The sequence below is a fragment of the Gadus morhua genome, chromosome 1, assembly GCF_902167405.1.
Source record: "Gadus morhua chromosome 1, gadMor3.0, whole genome shotgun sequence".
Taxonomy (NCBI): Eukaryota; Metazoa; Chordata; class Actinopteri; order Gadiformes; family Gadidae; genus Gadus; species Gadus morhua.
Genome location: NC_044048.1, coordinates 18,711,710 through 18,731,053, shown reverse-complemented (window position 1 = coordinate 18,731,053; position 19,344 = coordinate 18,711,710). Strand labels below are relative to the sequence as shown.

The window sequence follows — 19,344 nt, the reverse complement described above, 5'->3', positions numbered from 1 at the left end:
CCTCCCCCCCTCCCTTGGGTTGTGTAACCTGCCATCACCTCTGGCCTTTATCCATTTGGCGCTCCTGGCCGTGCCGAATCAAACCATGGCGGCCTGTAAGGAATATAAACCGATGCAAACAATAGAACGATATTCTCGTGTATGAGACAGATACAAACACAAGAACCATATTCTTGTGTATGAGACAGAAACAAACAGAAGAGCAATGTTCTTTTGTATGAGACGCATCACCTCACACACAGAGTAGGGGTACAATCTCAACGGTTTGATTTGTCAGTATGCATACGTTCCTTTAACTATTTGAGCCTGGGGGTAATGAGGGTTTTGATGGAAGCGCACTGCAGTGATTTTAGATGGACGATAGTCGCTAGTACAACAAAATGGCTAGGTTGAATAGGACAGATTTATTTTGGAGTAGTCATGGTCTTAAAACTGGACATTGGATAATATGGCGCCGCATTAGATAGCTGATATTGATATTTCTTTGAAGAAATGTCCTCAGGGAAATATGTTTGAAATATTGTCGAATGCGTCAACAAGACTAATCTGAAACACATTGGCTCTTAATGACCCACTGAGATAAGGAAGCAAAAAAGGGGGAATATTAAATGTCCAGCTGAATTCAGCATTGCCGACATCATTGTGTGTTACATCTCTCCGAAACACAAATATAAAATGTCTCGGAAAAAAATCAATCGGAAGACGGGAGAACGCCACAACAGTGCTGAACCCCGCCACCCCATCCCCATGGCCTCAACACATTCACCGTCCAGTTCAGTGTGGTCTATGTGCCTGGTAGGATGTCATTGAGACCACCTGAAATCATAAATCAATATTGTAATCATCGTTTGCATTCAATGAGGACGTGTTAAACGATTTATATTAACGACATTGCCTCTGTAATACGTTCAAAGATCCTCAATAATTAGTCCCCAAAAAAATAGGATCTCATACTGCGTTTTTACCGTTTTCAAATGTTTACCAAGCCTTTTTTGAATCATGACTTGAAATAGGAATATTTCACGTCACCCGTCTCCCTCCCCCCCTCCCCCATCCAGTGGACAGGTGAAGAGACACAGCATCTGCGTAAACAAACGACTCTCAATGAAGAGATCCATCAGGCGCCATGGTCCGGGGTCCCCTATCAATAACAACAATGGCCGCACGGCTGCACTCGCTGGGAAAGACGACAGAGATAAGTGGGGGTTGAGGGGGTGTTCCTCTTAATCTATGTTACCCACTGACCACTTGTTTCCAGTGTTATCGCTTGATTGAATGCGGCGACACAGGCAAATAATCAAATTAAATATATAAATACATCCCGCATGTGGATGAACATTCCCCTTCACTGTCAGAGGACTGGGTTCTGACGGTTACAACCAAGAGGGACCCGGGACCGTCTGTTAATGAAGCCCTGGCGGAGACCACTTGAGTGTAGTTCATCTAACGATGGACTTATGATGAGGGGGTTTGTGTGGTGGAGTCAAAATGAACAGCCAGCATACTAAGTCAATGGACATATTTGACAATGCTACAAACTGAATATATCGTTTCTGTGTTCATTAATGATCCCAGATTCAATTCATTATTATGAATTTTGAGAGACTCCGATTTATTTCATTTAAAAGTTATAAAGGATATAATATCAATGAGTTTCAGTGTGAGAAGCTCAGCCATCCGTGAGGAACTCGGATTAGAGCCGCTGCTCCTTCACTTAGAAAGGAGTCAGCTGAGGTGGTTCGGGCATCTGGTAAGGATGCCCACTGGGCGCCTTCCTTGGGAGGTGTTTCAGGCACGTCCAGTGGGGAGGAGACCTCGGGGAAGACGCAAGACTAGGTGGAGAGATTATATCTCAACACTGGCCTGGGAACGCCTCGGGATCCCCCCGTCAGAGTTGGTCAATGTGGCCCGGGAAAGGGAAGTCTGGGGCCCCCTGCTTGAGCTGCTCCCCCCGCGACCCGACCCCGGATAAGCGGACAAAAATGAGATGAGATAAGGTGAGATGAGTTTCAGCCATAGGCTACTGCAAGGCAGCCTTTCTATTCACTCAATGTGCCGAAAATGAATTGCTTCCTCTGCAAAAGTCTCAAATACTGCCTGTGATGCTACATCTCTGGCTTGATAACACTGGTGTTTGAACCAATGGTTGACGTCCCAGACGCTACGTCCCATTCTTTATAGTCTATGGTCATGGAAAGGTTGAGAAAGCAATTTAAAGTAGCAGCTGTTAAAAAATGTAGATGCTACAAGTTAAACAATGTAATCAATATAATCACTAGGTGAAATGTCTGGATACCGAGTGACATTTATTTTTTTAGTTGCAATGGGTTAAGGGGTTCTGCTAGGGGAGGACCAACCTGGTTCTGTGTCTCTCCCACTGCCAGAATCCAAATCAGCAGCCACTGAGGTGGCGGTAGATAAAGCCTGATATTACGGTCCAAAGCGAGCTGAACCGGGGCTCTGAGGCTTCTTGTGCTTCTGGACCACAATGCAATTCTAGGACATCAAAGCTAAGCCGGGAAAAAATAAAGAGCAGCTTTTGGGCGTAGGATTGGGGATTTTTTTGGCAATAATATAATATAGAGAATATGCTGGCCTCGTCTTTAAAGCGGTGTATTCCCCCAAGATGAACTCTCTCTCTCTAAAAAGCATACCCATACACAAACACACACATCGAACCTGGCACCAGTCGAAACGCTCTTGGAATCGCCTTGTTCACTATAATGATAATTTAAATATGAATATGATAGATGAGTCATTTATTTAAAATTGAACGACTTAAAAGATGTCCGCCCTGTGAAATTAACTGTAATTCAACTTTTAAGTGATTCAAATGATTATAATTTTGATTGCATTAAAGACAAAACTTGCATTCCAATAATCTACGATCAAATCAAAGAGATATGTGTGTGTGTGTGTGTGTGTGTGTGTGTGTGTGTGTGTGTGTGTGTGTGTGTGTGTGTGTCTGTGTGCGTGTGTGTGTGTGTGTGTGTGTGTGTGTGTGTGTGTGTGTGTGTGTGTGTGTGTGTGTGTGTGTGTGTGTGTGTGTGTGCGTCTGCGTCTGTGTCTGTATGTGTAGTAGTAGTCCACCTCTCTAATTAGATGCGCAGCAAAAAACAGGAATATATTACTTTTACATTATTATTTTTATCAACAAATAAGCAAAATGTTTTTACGTAAACTAAATAGTCTTTCTCTCTTGGTCAACATATTTAACTGTACCGCTCGAAGTCAGGTGGCATGGAAGCTATTACAGTATGATGCATTACCAGGCTAAATGTTTGTTCAAGCTTGTCATCCTTTTGTTTATATCTCACCCACGCCACCATCTAATATCCATTTAGAGTGAAGTTACTCAATATTAATTGAATCTTCATTATAGGCTACCTTTATTTATCCAAGGTATAGGCTACGCTCCAAATTATTATATATTTTCATACAGGAGTACGCTAAGTTGGGTTTGCTAATATGCATGCATTTAAAGGAAACTGGGGCACCATAAAGAATCATACATGAAGATGGTTACGTCACACAGAAATACCCCATTAGTCTGGATGGAAGACTTAACATCTATGCTAGGAGGCAATAGCTAACTTTGCTGCAAACATAGTGATAGCAGGGTGATACTCACAATCAACAGCCAATAGTCCCAGTTTTAACAAAAACAAACTGTAACAACCAGGACTTATTTACCCTCCTAAAGAAATGCAAAGATGCAGTTCATCTCCTGTGGTGGTGGACTAGTAGAACACGATGGTAATGGAGGAGTTAACTAATATGAGAAGCAACAGACAGAGCATGGACAGAAGGACAAGGCATAACAGACAGTATTGATCTGGGGTCTTGTTCGGCGCCAGGAAAGCTTCCCTGACCAGCCCCCGTCCTATAGATCTTAACTCTCCCTGTATTGAATGGGAACCAGCTTGCATGTTGCAGAGGCTAGCCGGCTCTGGACACCCCATCCCGGGGGGGAATACGCAAGAGCCATAATTCATCTACTACCCAGGGCTAGGAGAAAAACGTCTGGGGAATCCAAGCACAACGTCAAACCTGAGGACACCCCCCCCCCTCCATCCACCCCCGCGCCACATATCACTAGCCCCGGACAGGCTAATGTGAGTGTGAAAAATGCTAAATGATGGAAGTAGCACTGGACCACTAGTCTCTAGTCTGGAGGGTTTAGACTCATGGAGCCCTGGCCCATATTGACATCCCTGCGGCGGCTGAGTCTAACTATTCTGCCAGTCGAAGCCGGTGTTATCTCGATTTTTGGTAATGGCCTTGGCTCAGAACTTATATATATAAATATATACAGGTTACTCTGTATATCACTTACACATTCTTCTTACATATAATTATTGGCTAGTCCTGATGATTTGGTGCTATAATATAGATAAAGGGCTTTTAAAATAATTTGCAGTAAAAATATATCCTATAAAAGATATAAATTACCCATTTAAGCATAGCTAATTGTATATTTGCTTCACTCTTATCTGAATTTCTATGTGGCTTGAAGAAAGAGCTAATACTAGTACATCACAAAGTGCATACTTATGCGTAGTTGGTAATGTGAGAGAAACCTGGTTATATGGAGACAATGGATGGAGTGAGAATTTTCTGCATGGTTACTGATTGCTTTGTCCTGGTTGTTGAATTGTTACGTTGCAATTCGAAACAACGAATGAAAAATGGCAAAATAGCACAGAAAGAAAGATAGTGATCTTTGTAATAAATGAATGTAAAGTATACTAATTACAGTCAAGTAAATATGTGTGAGGCTCCGGGTAAATTTATTTCCTTTGCCCTAGCATCATAATCAAATAAATAAATAGTAAGAATGATGATGGAATATGGAATGGTGTATGGGAGATGGAATATTTAACCTAGGGTAATTCTATTTTCAATTCCATTAGTGCCTGAGTGAACTCAGATGTAATTACATCCCCTTCCTTTTCTCTACATGGTACAGGCAAACAATTCTGTTTTTTCATTTGATTAATAGATTTAGCTAAATAGATTTAGCTCCTTTTATCTGGTAAATGGTACACTAGGGAGTGGGTAATACAAACCATAGCTCTGTTGGAATTTTCTATATATTTTTTTACTTAAGGAAATATGATTCCGTCTCCGGTTTGTGTGGCCGTGAGTCTTTTTTAGAATCATTCCTCAAAGTGCTGCCATTTGCAAAAATAAATGAATTAAATAAAATTCTAAATTCAATCAATAAAGATTACAGAAACATTAGCTTGTGGAAATGAGCTAATTATGTGTGTAGGAACAAGCCATTATTGTGTTCTCATAATTGAACCTTCCACAAGCTTTGTGGTTAGATTCTCATCACTTATCTAAAGACAATTTTAACATTTAGGACAGAGTGCGTTGAGACTTGTACATATATAACAAACAGCTGTTCTTTGGAATAAAAAGTAATCATCATCTCACTCATTATCATCTCAATGCATTCTGTCATCTTGCGGCCACATTACATAAGCTGCGTTTACCGTCAGAAATTAAGTCTTTCCATACACAGTTTAGGAAAACAATGCTGTATTGATGATGGATGTTTATCAAATTCCCACTGTCAGCTGTGAGATATTGCTGCTGAAATCCAGCGAGAGTGGATCGCATCAGATGTGTCTTTAGGCACGGCAGGTGTGGCATATCTATCCATCGGAGGCATTGATTTGATGAGCCATCTGTGCTCTATGAAAGAATAGCGACCGTGCATACATCTTCACATTCTGCAGCCAGGATGTGAAGAGATGCTTTGTGTATAGTAAACTATGCACAACATTATGGAAATAATTGCCGTATGCCAACATTCTTGAAAAGGAACAATGAGAAGAAACTATGCTTTTATGGCGTCTGTTGATTACTACATATTCTTGCAGATTAAGAATCTGAATGAATGCTGAAATGTTTTTCTCGAGTTATCAAAAGTAGAATCCTTGGATTTGCTTAAACGAGGATCAAGCCACATTGTTCTGAGGTATGAAGACCGCACAAGATAATGGATTGGTTGTCCCTGAAGCTATGCGACGTGATGGCCTTTTGATTGAGCAACAGCAATTCCCACCGTCATCAAACACGTTCCCTTCGCCGTCTGCCATCTACCTGTCCTGTCGGCTATCAGGGAGACAGAGGGGCTTCAGGGGAGATTAATCACGACAGCGGTGACGCTCTCTGCTTGACTATATTTTAATTTTCTGATTTCATATATTGCACTGTAGCGGAATAACTACCCTTCAGAATATGGGTGTAGTTTTTTCTATGATCAAGTGTTTTCTTCATACAAAGAGACACTGCAGCCGCTTAGTGCGCACAAGCTCAGTGTAATATTGTGAACGGTCTATCAAACCCCCCCACAGAAACCTGTGTGAGTCCAGGGCTCCCACGGGGCCCCACGCATCGTCTCAACGCAAGCGTTTCCAGTGCGGCCCCCGAGGGAAACGAAGAATGAGCCAGACGTTGACCCCGGCATCACTAGAGCCAAACGGTGGGCCAGGGTGGGCCAAACGGTGGGCCAGGGTGGGCCAAATGGAGGGCCAAACGGTGAGCCAGGGTGGGCCAAATGGTGGGCCAGGGTGGGCCAAACGGTGGGCCGAACGGTGGGCCAGGGTGGGCCAAACGGTTGGCCGGTGGGCCAGGGTGGGCCAACAGTGGGCGAGGGTGGGCCAAACGGTGGACCAGGGTGGGCCAAACGGTGGGCCTGGGTGGGCTGTTTAGCTGTGGGCGTGTGACAGTCGTTCTGGTGGAACGATATCTGTGATGAGGCTCGGCAAAAGGTTTCTGGCCGTACTTCGTCTTATCTTTCTGACCTTACAAGATTCTCTGAGCCGTAAAGGTTAACACACTCAGGACACACGATGAACCGTTTGAGCGGCGCTCTGATGCCGGACGCCCCGAGCCCGCGGAGGACCCCGGCCCGACACGTTGGGTATTGTGCGCTCCACTAAGATAAACACCCTGTCAAGGCCTCCAGGAGAACAGCGCCAAGAAAGGTTTTTTAGAATGCTTATACCTCACACCAGCATTGTAAGGAAGTAGTGGGAAAATGTCAACGAGCAAATGTGAACCTTTTCATAGGGAAATTGTTGACTTTTACTTTTTGTGCGACTGTTCTTCTAGCGCTGTCGACTACACTGTGTTATACGGTCTTTGTACTGATTCATCATCTTCACTCCCTGTTGGATAATACAATTTCCGCTTATGGACTAGTGAAGAGAGACACTTGTGAACATGGAGTCCCAAACTCAAAGCATTATATTGATTAACTAATTACTTTGTTAATTAATAGTAAAACCGAATTTAAAATAACATTTGCTCAGCCAAAAAATCCACATTGATTTTATCATATAATCCTATTATTTTATGCTGGGATATCGCCCGTGACAGCTCGATATTGAGTGAATGTTGAAGTCCATCCCTGCCAACATAGCGATGATGCAATGTAGTGAAGGTGGAAGTGTCTGGCTGCAACTTGCTAGAGATGTTTCTCTGGGGTATGAAAGCTCTCTTGAGTATACCATGGGGAGTGTGTTCCTCAGAACATTGCCAGGTACTGCACAGTACCGCAAAGGTATCCGGCGACCAGTAACAAGCTGTATCCGTGCTGAAAACCTCAGACACACTGAAACATAATCCCCCGCGACGCCTCCTCCTATATGTGTACAGAGACGCGTATGGGGAGCCACAACCAACAACATCTATCCACCAACACCACGGTGTTGTTCATCCGTCTCTCGCTCTTCATTGCAAGTGGGGCATTGGATTGCTCATGCACATGCTGCTGGTCAAACAGAAGCAACTTGTGTGAGCATCCATCATCCCGGTGCTGGTGTGCTCTCGTATTTGTCACAACACAGCCCTTAGTTAGACAGGGCTTCCTGTCTCCATCATAAGCGTTGCGTTGTCTTGAACAGATATTGAGCTGGCCAGTTTCTGTTCACCTTTAAAGTATATAATACTAGTCTTTACTGACCTCATAAACATGTAATTAAATAAAAATGTAATGTAATGTGATCAATGCTTTATGTACTTATTTTTGGCTGTGATACTACTACTACTACTACTAATACTACTACTACTACTACTACTACTAATAATAATAATAATAATAATTATAAAAATAACAATAATAAGTATAATAGTGTGTTACACTTTAAAAGCTTCATTTTAAAAAACAAGCATTTTTCAGAGTGACCCTTTAGTGCCGTCACATAGATACATGCAGAAATGTACTGAAATGCTAACAGATATAGATAAATACTTGCATTCCTTTTGGAAGAAAAACTTTACAAAAACACGTTATAATAGCGCTCAGTCACAAGTAATTTATGTAAGGGATAATGCCCGACGAGGTGTCCATTATCAGGAATTAATGGATGACGCGGAGGCCTAGAACCGTCCGACGCGCAGCAGAGGACGGTTGCCTGTGCGAAATCCATTAATTCCTGATAATGGACACCTCGAAGGGCATTATCCCCCTTATAACATGGTCACTTGCCAAAGAAAATAATTTAAGACCATTCACTTATATTTTCATGCGTTTTACCATCCAAATATAAAGTTTTTCAAAAGCCATAACTTTGTTTCCCTGGTAACACTTGAGGGTTTGACTGATACCTGGAACAATCATTACCCTCCCGTACGCAACGGAAACGTTGTTCTCTCCTCCACTAGGACGGACCTTAGCTACGACTTGGCAACGGGAGGTATTCTAGTCTGCTCAGCTATGAGCCAGACAGCTAACGTTATGCATTGTACATCTTTATAATTCGAAATTCGTCCCAGCCTTTATACCACAGATATTCTAGGGTCTATATACTGATATATATCGCCATCAGAGGGCCGCTTTGAATTCTGTAATTTGCATTCCATTGAATGCAAATGTTAGAACTTAAGCATAGTAACTATATTCACTGAATGGTTCTGATGCAGTAACTTTGAATTACCAAAACATAAATGAATATTGTAGCATGTAATTATACCAAATATGCAGAGAAAATATTAAATCCAGCTGCATCTTGGATTATGCTAAACATACCTGCACACCGAGGGATAATGCCACAGAACAGCAACACATACTTCCACTAATGCTAATAACTGTTCCTCACTCGGCTTTCCTGGTACCATTCCAACAACTCTGGATATGCATAATTATTCCAAGAATTCTCGAAAGATACTAAACGCAACCGCATCTCGGTGTGAAAAATAATCCCAGCGAAACACCATGTCATAAAGGCCACTTACCAACAACACACACTACTAATGCTTAAAAAATCTTTGCTCAATAGGGTAGCCTGGTGCTATTCCATCCCATTACGCCTAGACATGTCAATGTTATTGCTCTAAACTGGCTGCTGTGCCAAGGGCCATATCAGCACCATTCCCCAACCAGCGGTGGAATAAACAGAACTCACACAGAGACAAAGAAACTCTAAAATATGCGGTTCTTTCTCAGGCGTGGTATCAATTGTAGCAGCACTCTAATCCATTACCCCCAGACGCCTACGATGGAAGGGATCTGCAGTTGGCTGATAAACGGCAGCAGAAACAAAGCTCGGAGACTGCTCACATTTATGTCTTCCCTGCCATTACCCAGTCGTACTTGGAGAGGAGGTGGGCAGAGCAACATGTTATTATACACAACCTTCTCCCTTTCAACCACGGCGGCAATGTAGGGACGCACAACTTTGTTCCACGGCCTCCTTCTGTAAAGTTGAAGGGGCGTTCAGGGCAGCCTCGTGTCTCCTGTCGGCCTTTCTCCTCCTAACCGCTAGCTCACGACGTTCGGTTCCTCAAACTGTCCTCTTTGTTTGTTTGTGGCGTCGGCCATTATTCTCTCCAACAAAACTTCTCTTCTCGGCTCCCCTTAAGCGAAAAACAATTTTGAGCCTTTGCGTTCGGTCGGTAAAACCAATTAATATGCAACTTTTGTATTTGCCAAGAACCATTGCAGGGAGATAATAAAGGGGAGAATTTATGGTGTCTGTTTTTCTGTGGATTGACAGGAAGAGGAGAAATGGTCTTCTGGAGTACATAAGTAAAAGCCAGATATTATATTGGTGTGTTTTGGCTGCAGGCCAAAATGTTTGTTCTTCAATCTCCTGGAAGTTGTACCCTGCTTTTGTTGACCTTGCTAAATGAAAGACATTGCTGTGGAAATTGATAATTAGTGAGTAAATAAAGTGTCGCTGCCTGGGGTGTCAACCAGTACCGCAAAAAACGCTGCTGCTTTGATGAGGTTTCAGTTTTTTATATTCTATGGTGATCATCATATTTTCTACATTACTTACTTTCCATAGCATCACATATATGTTTATGTACTCATGAGTGTGAATACTGCATGAGCCATTGTCATGTTACATCTTATATTGATGTGAAAAACATAAAAATAGAGGAGGAAATGACATTAGAACAGGACCTTACATAGATGCAGATACAAGTGTCTACATGTGTTTAAGGGTGAGGGAAACTTTCCTTTTAAATCAGTTTACTTACAGACCTTTTGAAAGTTGATGATTTAAACAGTTATTCTTCCATCCTTTATTATCTATTTATTTGGTCTATCTTGATGGTCTCTGTTCACCATGTCCATCAAGTTAAGGTATGATAGAGAACGCAGGGAAATAAGCCTACATCCTCGTGTCGTTAGTATGCATCACAGCAGTACAAAACTGATTCTTATGTCATTAAAACAGCTCTTGGACGATTGCTTAAGCACTAGACACGAGAGCATTGGACACATATTTGTCATTATACCAAATCTACAAAAACATATTTAATGTTCTGTGCATCCCAATGATTCTGCCTGCTTTAAAAGCGTCAACATGTGCAAATGATACGAGTTTTTTGCTGTGACCCTATTCGAATTGAATGACAACAATAACATCCTAATAAAGACCATTTGTATGTCATACAACTTAATGAAATCAAAACAAAAGGAGATACAGTCCAATACAATCCAGTGGGCTGCCAAGGTTTCATTTAGGAAAAATCTAATTAAGAATATTATAAAACATGTATATAACAAAGCGTTCACCCTGCCTGAGCTCATTTTGAAAACTGATGCAACACAGTGAACAGGACATTTCTTCCTAACCTAGGCCAATCTCGAGGCACTATGGTTAGCTCTCACCCTGGGAAGAATGGCACTTTTCTGAGGCCCCAACTGCTCGATATTTAATATTTAATCTCCCTATTTTTTCAGCTGAAGTTGCATAAACTGAAAGTGGGGCTGCGTAAACCTGTGGTAGCAGCTATGCAGCGTGTGGTGTTTAAGAGGCAGAGAGGGCTGAGTGGGCCCGCAGTCTTTCCCGCTCAAATCACGCTACGCCTAGCTAATGCTAGCTAAGCAGTGCAGGCAGATTGGGCGAGTCCGTCGAGCGGTTGCTTCCCTCTCTGGTTCATTTGACAATGATGCCAGCAGACAGCTTAGTTCTCTGCGTGAAGGCTAACTTTACTTTCCATTTTCTCTTGACATACCTTCAAAGTTTGGCATCTTTATTTGAAACAACACACATATATTTTAATAAACCTCCAAAAGTGTATTCTTTTTTTTATTTTCTATTTCTGACAATCTATCCAAAACTCATGCTTGGGATTATGGGTATGCACAGCACCAACTGAGAAAGGCTATAAGATACCTAAAGTGCAAGATATAAAAACAGAATCCTGGTAATTAAGTTTCAGGAAGAAATATTGCAGGGATTCTGGGTTCCTGACAATTTCTGGGAAATATTTCAACTTTTTCAGTTGCAGGACAGCTTCCATAGTTTATTACAAACACTGGGGGAGATGGCCAATATTACAACAGAAGGGGTACTGCTTTCCCATTTATCTTCCTGTTCATCGTGACTGTAAAATAGGACAATGAAATCTGACTATAAACACGATGAGACGGCTTAAATTAATTCCATTCTGGTGAAATACTTCATTGGACTTAGCTCCATACATTAAAAATGTTCACTGAAAACCAATTGGCTAAATTATAGTATTTTCTCATTAAAGACCATGCTTAGACCTCATTGACCTGTGCTGTTACCAAAACAGCAAATTTTCCCATCAAACATGCTGCATTTACAAACACTGTTCGCTGTTTAGCAATGCAAACCCGCGTCTCCACGCATTCCCCTTACAGGAGGTTTCTCTGTGGTGGGAGACAGGCTGAGCCACCCACGTTTCATTCATGAGGGTGTCATGGCCACAGCACATGGAACTAATCCATGTCAAGAGCTGCTGTCTCTTGACATGGAAGGTATCCGTGTCAGAGCGTCTGTCTCCGTTTAGTCTGGGTAATTGATTAAACGCGAGAACAATGCAGGCAGGTAATGTATTCTGTGAGTCGATGGCGCTGGCCCACACACATGTCCATGACTACATGGGTCATTGGTTTTGGAGGAGATAACAGGAGTGTCTGTTCTCTAAAGAAAGCCATCGAGGAAGAGGTGCAGTGCAGTGTATTGTTTTATCTCTCCCTTTTCAACAAGCACGTTGCTCTCTAAAGATAAATGCAACCAGCGTGCTGCTTGTGCTAAACATAGAGTTCAAGGAAAAACTATAAAACGATTGAATCAAACATCTCTGCATACCAAACCAATAAGATTGTTGACTAGAAGAGATGAGAATGAGATAATATAAGCTTAAGTCCAAGTTCTTTCCTCAAAAGTAGAGATTGTGTACAAGGCAAATAACATTGAATCAAGCCTGACGTCTACATTATGCATAAGAATAGCTGCAGGTCAAAAGAAGAAGAACTAAGTAGACACACATCCAAAAAGAGGCAGGGAAAGGATCAATATCAAATAGTGTGAATGCATAACAAGTAAGGAGGAAGATTACTTTATATAAGAGTGTTACTTCAGGGAAAAACACAGTGTACATGAAATGTTTCACAATGACTATGTGGTTTCACACTATGGAACTATTTCTACATTATTTTTTTGTAATTTACAGACATTTTAACTAACAGCAGCTGCCGTTGCAGAACACTCTCATGGCATTGCGAGATGGTATTATACCAACTCTAAAAATAATTGTCCAAAGCATCTTTGCATTTGTGATTCGATACCTTGTTTACTCTGCACATTGTACAATTGAGAGCATCTTCTGAAAAAATGAGCCCTAAGTTGGTCTATTCATCTTAAGTTTAGTTTCGGTGCAAACCCTTCGAGAAAATCAATAGCAATATGGTGCAGCAAATTCAGTAGTTCAACCCCTGACTCCGTAAGTTAAGCAGGAGAAAACGCCTCCACGTTGCGTTCTCCTTATCACAGTGGCCTGAAAAAAATATGATTCATATACAAGCTTATTCCTACGAAAGTCTTTAAAGGAACGTTGGCTGGCTTATGAATGGAGAAGACACATCAGCGTGATCTGAACAGGTCTGTAAGAAGCTGGGATTGGCTGGGGTTTTGCACTGGGGCAGGGAAGGTCTTCGTCAGGGAAGACCATTAGCCTGGGGATGAGAATTGATCGTCCTCTGTCGGCTTTGGTAAGCCCACTGGGTTAACATCTCTGGTGATAGCAGACACATGGCATCACCGGGTTGGACTTCCATTCTCCACCATAAGCCTTATTTAAAGTTGATTTCTCTAATGATGACTTGTGAGTTGTGAAATCCTTTAAAAAGACAGCCACTGCAACACGTGACAGTCAGGTACTTCTGTTTTATTTATAAATATATATATATTTATATAAATAAATGTATATTTATAGACAACATATAAAAGCTTTTAAATATGCTGTATTTTATTTAGCATAGATGGCTGTATTTATGATATGATGACATATGAAGCAATTCCACTGAATTGGTTGTCTCATTCTCAGTTCATGATATTTGAAGGGGAAAGAATCCTGAGATGTTCAGGGAAGTACACCGCGCAATACATCCGTAACACAGCCTCCCATCCATCCACATTAGCCTTGATTAACGAGGATGAGCTATCTTTTCTAATGGTACCCCCTTTCTAATTTGTAATGAGGGTCCCTTCGGTTTGATTCACCAGTGATTCATGGGGGCCTGCGCAGTGCCCTCCTCTCCGACGTGCTCGGAGCCTGGCTGTCTTCCACGCGGCACCGTCGCAGGGCAGCCCAAATTCCTCTTCTGTTTAATGCTGTCTGGAGGATTGAAGACGGCAATTAGCGGGAAGGACATTCCCTCCACATATCCAGCCTCTTCAAAGCCCCCCAGACCCCCGCCCCACCAACCATACAGAAAACAACCTTGTGATACGAACATTTTATCGACTCCAGTCCTATTTTGAAATGCACAGTTTTACATCTGAATTTTACGATTCTTAATACCGGCTGAGAAAACCACCTATAGGTTCCGTCTGGGGGTAAGACTGCATAGTCCATAAGACCCATACACCCACGGTTCATTGTATTACATTACATTTATTCAGCAGATGCTTTGTCCAGAGCGACCTGCGTCAAGGGCGGTCCAGTCGGCCCTGGAGCAGAACTACAACCCCTGAGGTACTGACCTCGCTAGAACACACTGCACGGTTCGTATGGCATTGCTGTTATACAACATACTGTTGTACGCCTGTAGCATACCATCCTATTGAATGCCACATGCCATAACAGGACACAATCGGCTGCTGCCTGTGTGTTCATTCTTTCTGTCTCACTTCTATCACCAAAGAGTATCGCCAAATCCTTCATGTTCCTCCGTTAGTTTAGTGCTGGGTTTTACTCCGCTCTGAGCTGCCCTGTTGCCCAGGTAAGACCCTCACAAAACACATTTTTATTGAGTGAAGGGTAAATAAATGAATATCAATGTAACAAGAAAGCCAGAACAGGAGGTACAAGCGGAGATCATTTCTCACAATGCCTCACAGCGATTAGAAGCCGCAGACACCAGGCTCGCCGACGGAGCGGGACGGGACGGGGGGGGTGGGGGGCGACGGGTCAAACTGAGATACTCTCTCTCCGGGCCGCCTCCCCAATGGACCGGCGACCGCGCGGTGGGCTGTGCTCTCCAGGCTGGAACTAATCCCCCTCGGCTCACAGACCTCCTGGCCCGGACCCGGGAGCACGCCGGGAAAGGGCTTGTGGTGCGGCGTGGTGAGAGGCCGGACGGACTGTGTCCGATCGATAGGAGGACGTCATGTTGAGTGACACGGGGAAAACACCGGCACGGAAACACGGTGAAACAACATCCTTCCTGCCGCCTTCCTGACAGAGCTTGTTTTTATTCTCCCACCCCTGTTTGTTTTTTTCGATCGGCCCATATGTTGCGTTTGGTTCTGCTGGGCACAGACAGCATAATAAGTGGGGTGTGTCGTGCATGGATGGGTGGGTATAGTAGTGGCTGGAGGCTTGGGGGGAAAAGGTCTGTGTAAATTACTACAGCGGGTTACGCGCCGTGCAGGAATACTGCCCATTTGGGCGGCCTCTATTCCCCCTTCCCCGAACCCTTCCTTCGATCAGCGGCCGGTCCGAGCGTTGGCTCCGGCTCCGTGAAGGTGACTCGACGTGAGCCCCCGTGGCTGGAGGTGGACGTGGGGAACGGCTCCTGCAGCACGGCCTTCTGGGAAATCTGCCTGTCTTCATGAATATAATTAAGAACTGTCTATTATGTCGTTTGAGTAGTAAGCCCCCCTTGCCAGGATTATGGTCCAACCCAGGATTACCTCTGATTTATTGATTGACTATACTCATGGTTTAAAGTTGCTCTGGGATTCATAATGTAGACGAGGACTTCCAAGATTAAGAACCGTAGTAGAATACAAAGGGGATTTCTCTTCTATTATTCGTTTTCATGGTGATCTCCAATCAACCCATGCAAACATCAGTTCATCATTATTGTTCTTCCATTCATACGGATCTCCCTACCGATGGAGCTCATGTCCACAGAGCCGTCCGCTCACAGATCGAGCTGTGGCTAGAAAGAGGAGAGGCGGGGAGGAGTGCCTCCTCTTGACATATATCTCTTCCTCTAATGAGCGGCAAAGAAAAGGAAGATCTCTCGCTTTACCGGCAGCACAGCAGTCAGCTAGTTAACCCTCGGCGTCTGCCGATGCGGGCGTCGCTTCAGTCGGTACAGGATGCTCCCAGGATGCCTCCCTTCCTCTCTCTCCCTCTCTGTCTCCTTCTCTCTCTCCTTCTCTCTTCATGCCTCTCCCTTCCACCGAGACTATCGCTAGTCCTGCAGAACACATGCGTCTGCTTGTGACTAATTTGGAGTGCTGCTGCTGAGAGTGGGCTGCCCAGACCACGCACCCCCCCCCCCCCCCCCCCCGTCTCCCCCCTCCTCCCCCTTCTTCCGCACCTCTTCCCATCCCCGTCCCTCCCTCTTTTGTCTGAGAGCTTATGATTGTCTCAGCAAGTCAGCTCACGATACCTTGGGGGAAAGAAAAAAACAGGCGGCCCGTCTCACGATGCAGTCCCCCTCCCCAGCCCTCCATCATGTCACATCCCTGCAGAGGGAGAGGGAGAAGGAGTGACATGGCGTGTCATGTAAAGCAGAGGATGATGCCAGTGTCCCTTCCTGTCCCAGCCGCCATCAGCAGAAGACAAAGGGAAAAGAGAAAGGAAAGAAAAAACGTGAAGCTTTAATTACCCTCACTCAGTCTTGAGTATCATAACCAAGCCAACACTAATTACCTTGAGTGCTCGTGCACTCTGCTCTCCTGCTCATGTAGCAGTAAATAGGAGCGAGCTGATGGGAGCCCGTCCGAGGTAAGGACGGGGGTGTGCGGCGGTGAGGTGATGCAGGAGGGAGGGAGAGAGAGAGAGAGAGAGAGAGAGAGAGAGAGAGAGAGAGAGAGAGAAAGAGAGAGAGAGAGAGAGAGAGAGAGGGAGGGAGGGGGAGAGAGAGAGAGAGAGAGAGAGAGAGAGAGAGAGAGAGAGAGAGAGAGAGAGAGAGAGAGAGAGAGAGAGGGAGGGGGAGAGAGAGAGAGAGAGAGAGAGAGAGAGAGAGAGAGAGAGAGAGAGAGAGAGAGAGAGAGGGAGAGGGAGAGGGAGGGAGGGAGGGGGAGAGAGAGAGAGAGAGAGAGAGAGAGAGAGAGAGAGAGAGAGAGAGAGAGAGAGAGAGAGAGAGAGAGAGAGAGAGAGAGCTTGTCCCAATCCCACACCTCCCCCCCAAAAAAGGAATGACGTTACTACAAAGTGGTGAAATATTCATGTCACACCATGGGGACGGATTCCTCCCGTCTGATCCCGGAGTGCTGAGCCAACACTAGTAGGCTGAGACCGCAAGCAGGATCAGGATAAGCCATGGAGGAATCAGTGGAAAACACACACACACACACACACACACACACACACACACACACACACACACACACACACACACACACACACACACACACACACACACACACACACACACACACACAGGCTAACGATGCCGCCCATGCAGCAAAGTTTATTATCAAAAAACAAACTCTGGTCATTGTGAGGATGTTTCTTTCCGGCGGTGTCAGCACTGGCGCTTTCTACGCCATTGTTCACTGCTGTAAATAAGGGAACAAGTCTGCAGGTCTGGCTGTCATCTCAATGGACAGCGCTAACCGTCATGCATAGTTGTTCCCTCCACCTGATACTTTGCCCCCGCGAGAGACGAGCTGAGCATCCGCCTCAGCAACACTTCACACTGCTGTGAATTCATTTGTGCCATGAATGCTAGTGGCGTGTGTGCGTGCGTGAGTGCGTGCGTGCGTGGGTGCGTGCGTGTGTGTGTTTGTGTGTTTTTGTCTGTCTGTCTGTCTGTCTTTCTGTGCATCCGTGCGTGTGTGCGTATTCGTGTGTCTGTGTCTGCGTGCGTGTCTGTGTGTGTGTTTCTTATTCGTATTCCAGTATTTACTAACTATCCATCATTTGACACAGAACTCATTTGTAAGCAGACTTTCTTGACAACCCTGAACAGGTGTGACGCCAGCACCACTCTATCGTACATTTCGCGCGACATCTAAAGTGTCAAAGCAACTCAGTCGCATCAATTCATACGCTCCACTCGCATAAGCTTGCATAACACGCATGACAGCCTAGAATGAATGGGCTGAAGGAACGCAAATGATTGTCGTTAGTGGAGAGGATTATGAAGTAAGGATGGGCTGCAGTTTGCTGGACAACACCTTACTCTAATCTCATGTATGAACTGAAGGGCAATTAAAAGAACATCACCAAAACCTGCAGTACATGGATTTAGGTTTGCTTCATTGCCCGGTTGATTAAGTATTTAGTTTAGAAGTGTACAAGTTGTATGATGACATACTGCTGCATGATATTGCCAGAGAAATGTGTAGGTTTGTGTGTGTTGGTGTTCACGTACGTATATGAGTGTGTACTTGTGTGTGCGTTTGTTCTGATGTGTGTGCGTGTATGCGTGTGCGTGTGTGCGTGTACACAACTCTGTGCACGTGTTGGACTGTGTGAAACAAGAAACTACGCAACAACGTGCAACGCTGTAAAAACCATCAGGGGGACTCACTCTGAAGAGTCGCAGGATGTTGGCCACCATGATGGACACGGAGCTGGCCGACGCCCCGATCACGCCCACCACCCTCTCGGGCTTGGTGATGATGGGCGGCCCGCCACTCAGACACTTGACGTCGGTGGAGTCCTTCTCGATCAGCGCCTGGACGAAGGTCAGCGACTGCTCCAGGGCGTGGGTGTCCCGGGAGCAGGTGTCCAGGATGCGGGCGCCCAGCGTGATGTTGGGCAGCAGCTCGTGGTCGTTGTTGATGCGGTCCAGGGCGAACAGCATGGCTTCCAGCCGGTGGATGCCCTTCTCCTTCTTCAGCTCGCCGCAGGCCTTGCCGTCGTTGCCCCGGGCGTGCACGGGAAACAGCCCGCCCAGGGAGATGTCCCCGTCGATACGGATGGAGTTCAGGTGGGTGTGGCCCGGCATCTTGGGCTTGGCCGCCGTGGCGGTGGTGAGAACCTGGAGCGCCAGGAGGAGCAGGTGGAGGCCGCTGCTCGTCACGCGACCACCAGTCCCCCCCCTCTCAGAGCTCCCTTGTGCAGCAGCCATCACGAGAGCCTAAGCACGCATCCAAAAACTAAACAAACGTCCCTTGTAGAAATGGGCCCACGCATGCAATTGCACGAGCACGCAACAAAAGGGAAAAAACGATCCCGGAGGGTGGGCTGCGATAGTCTTCAACGCACGCTTTAGGGGTCTTTAGATGTCTCCTCTCATGTTCCTCAGCGCTGACGCACCAAAGTATTTATAATTCTGTGTGTCTCCCTCTCCTAGGCGGCGTGCTCTCGGCCCCCCCTATCTCTGCAGGTCTCTGTGTTTTATTCCGGTCCTAATGCACCTGAGCAGAGCGAGGTGCTGCGCGCGGCTACGGCTACGGTGCTGTGAGGCCCGCGGCGCGGCGGCCTGCA

At 45.0% G+C, this 19,344-nt stretch overlaps 1 protein-coding gene across 2 annotated transcripts in view; it reads right to left on the bottom strand.

Annotated features, from left to right (window-relative positions):
* Positions 1-19,344, bottom strand: part of LOC115549668 (glutamate receptor, metabotropic 4) — a 143,258-nt gene that overhangs the window by 82,180 nt on the left and 41,734 nt on the right. For both annotated transcript variants that reach the window (XM_030365006.1, XM_030364996.1), the window contains exon 2: positions 18,443-19,344. This exon is cut by the window's right edge and continues 362 nt beyond it. In XM_030365006.1, the coding sequence (XP_030220866.1) occupies positions 18,443-18,985 (543 nt within the window). In that variant the 5' untranslated portion in view covers positions 18,986-19,344. The remainder of the gene's footprint in view (positions 1-18,442) is intronic.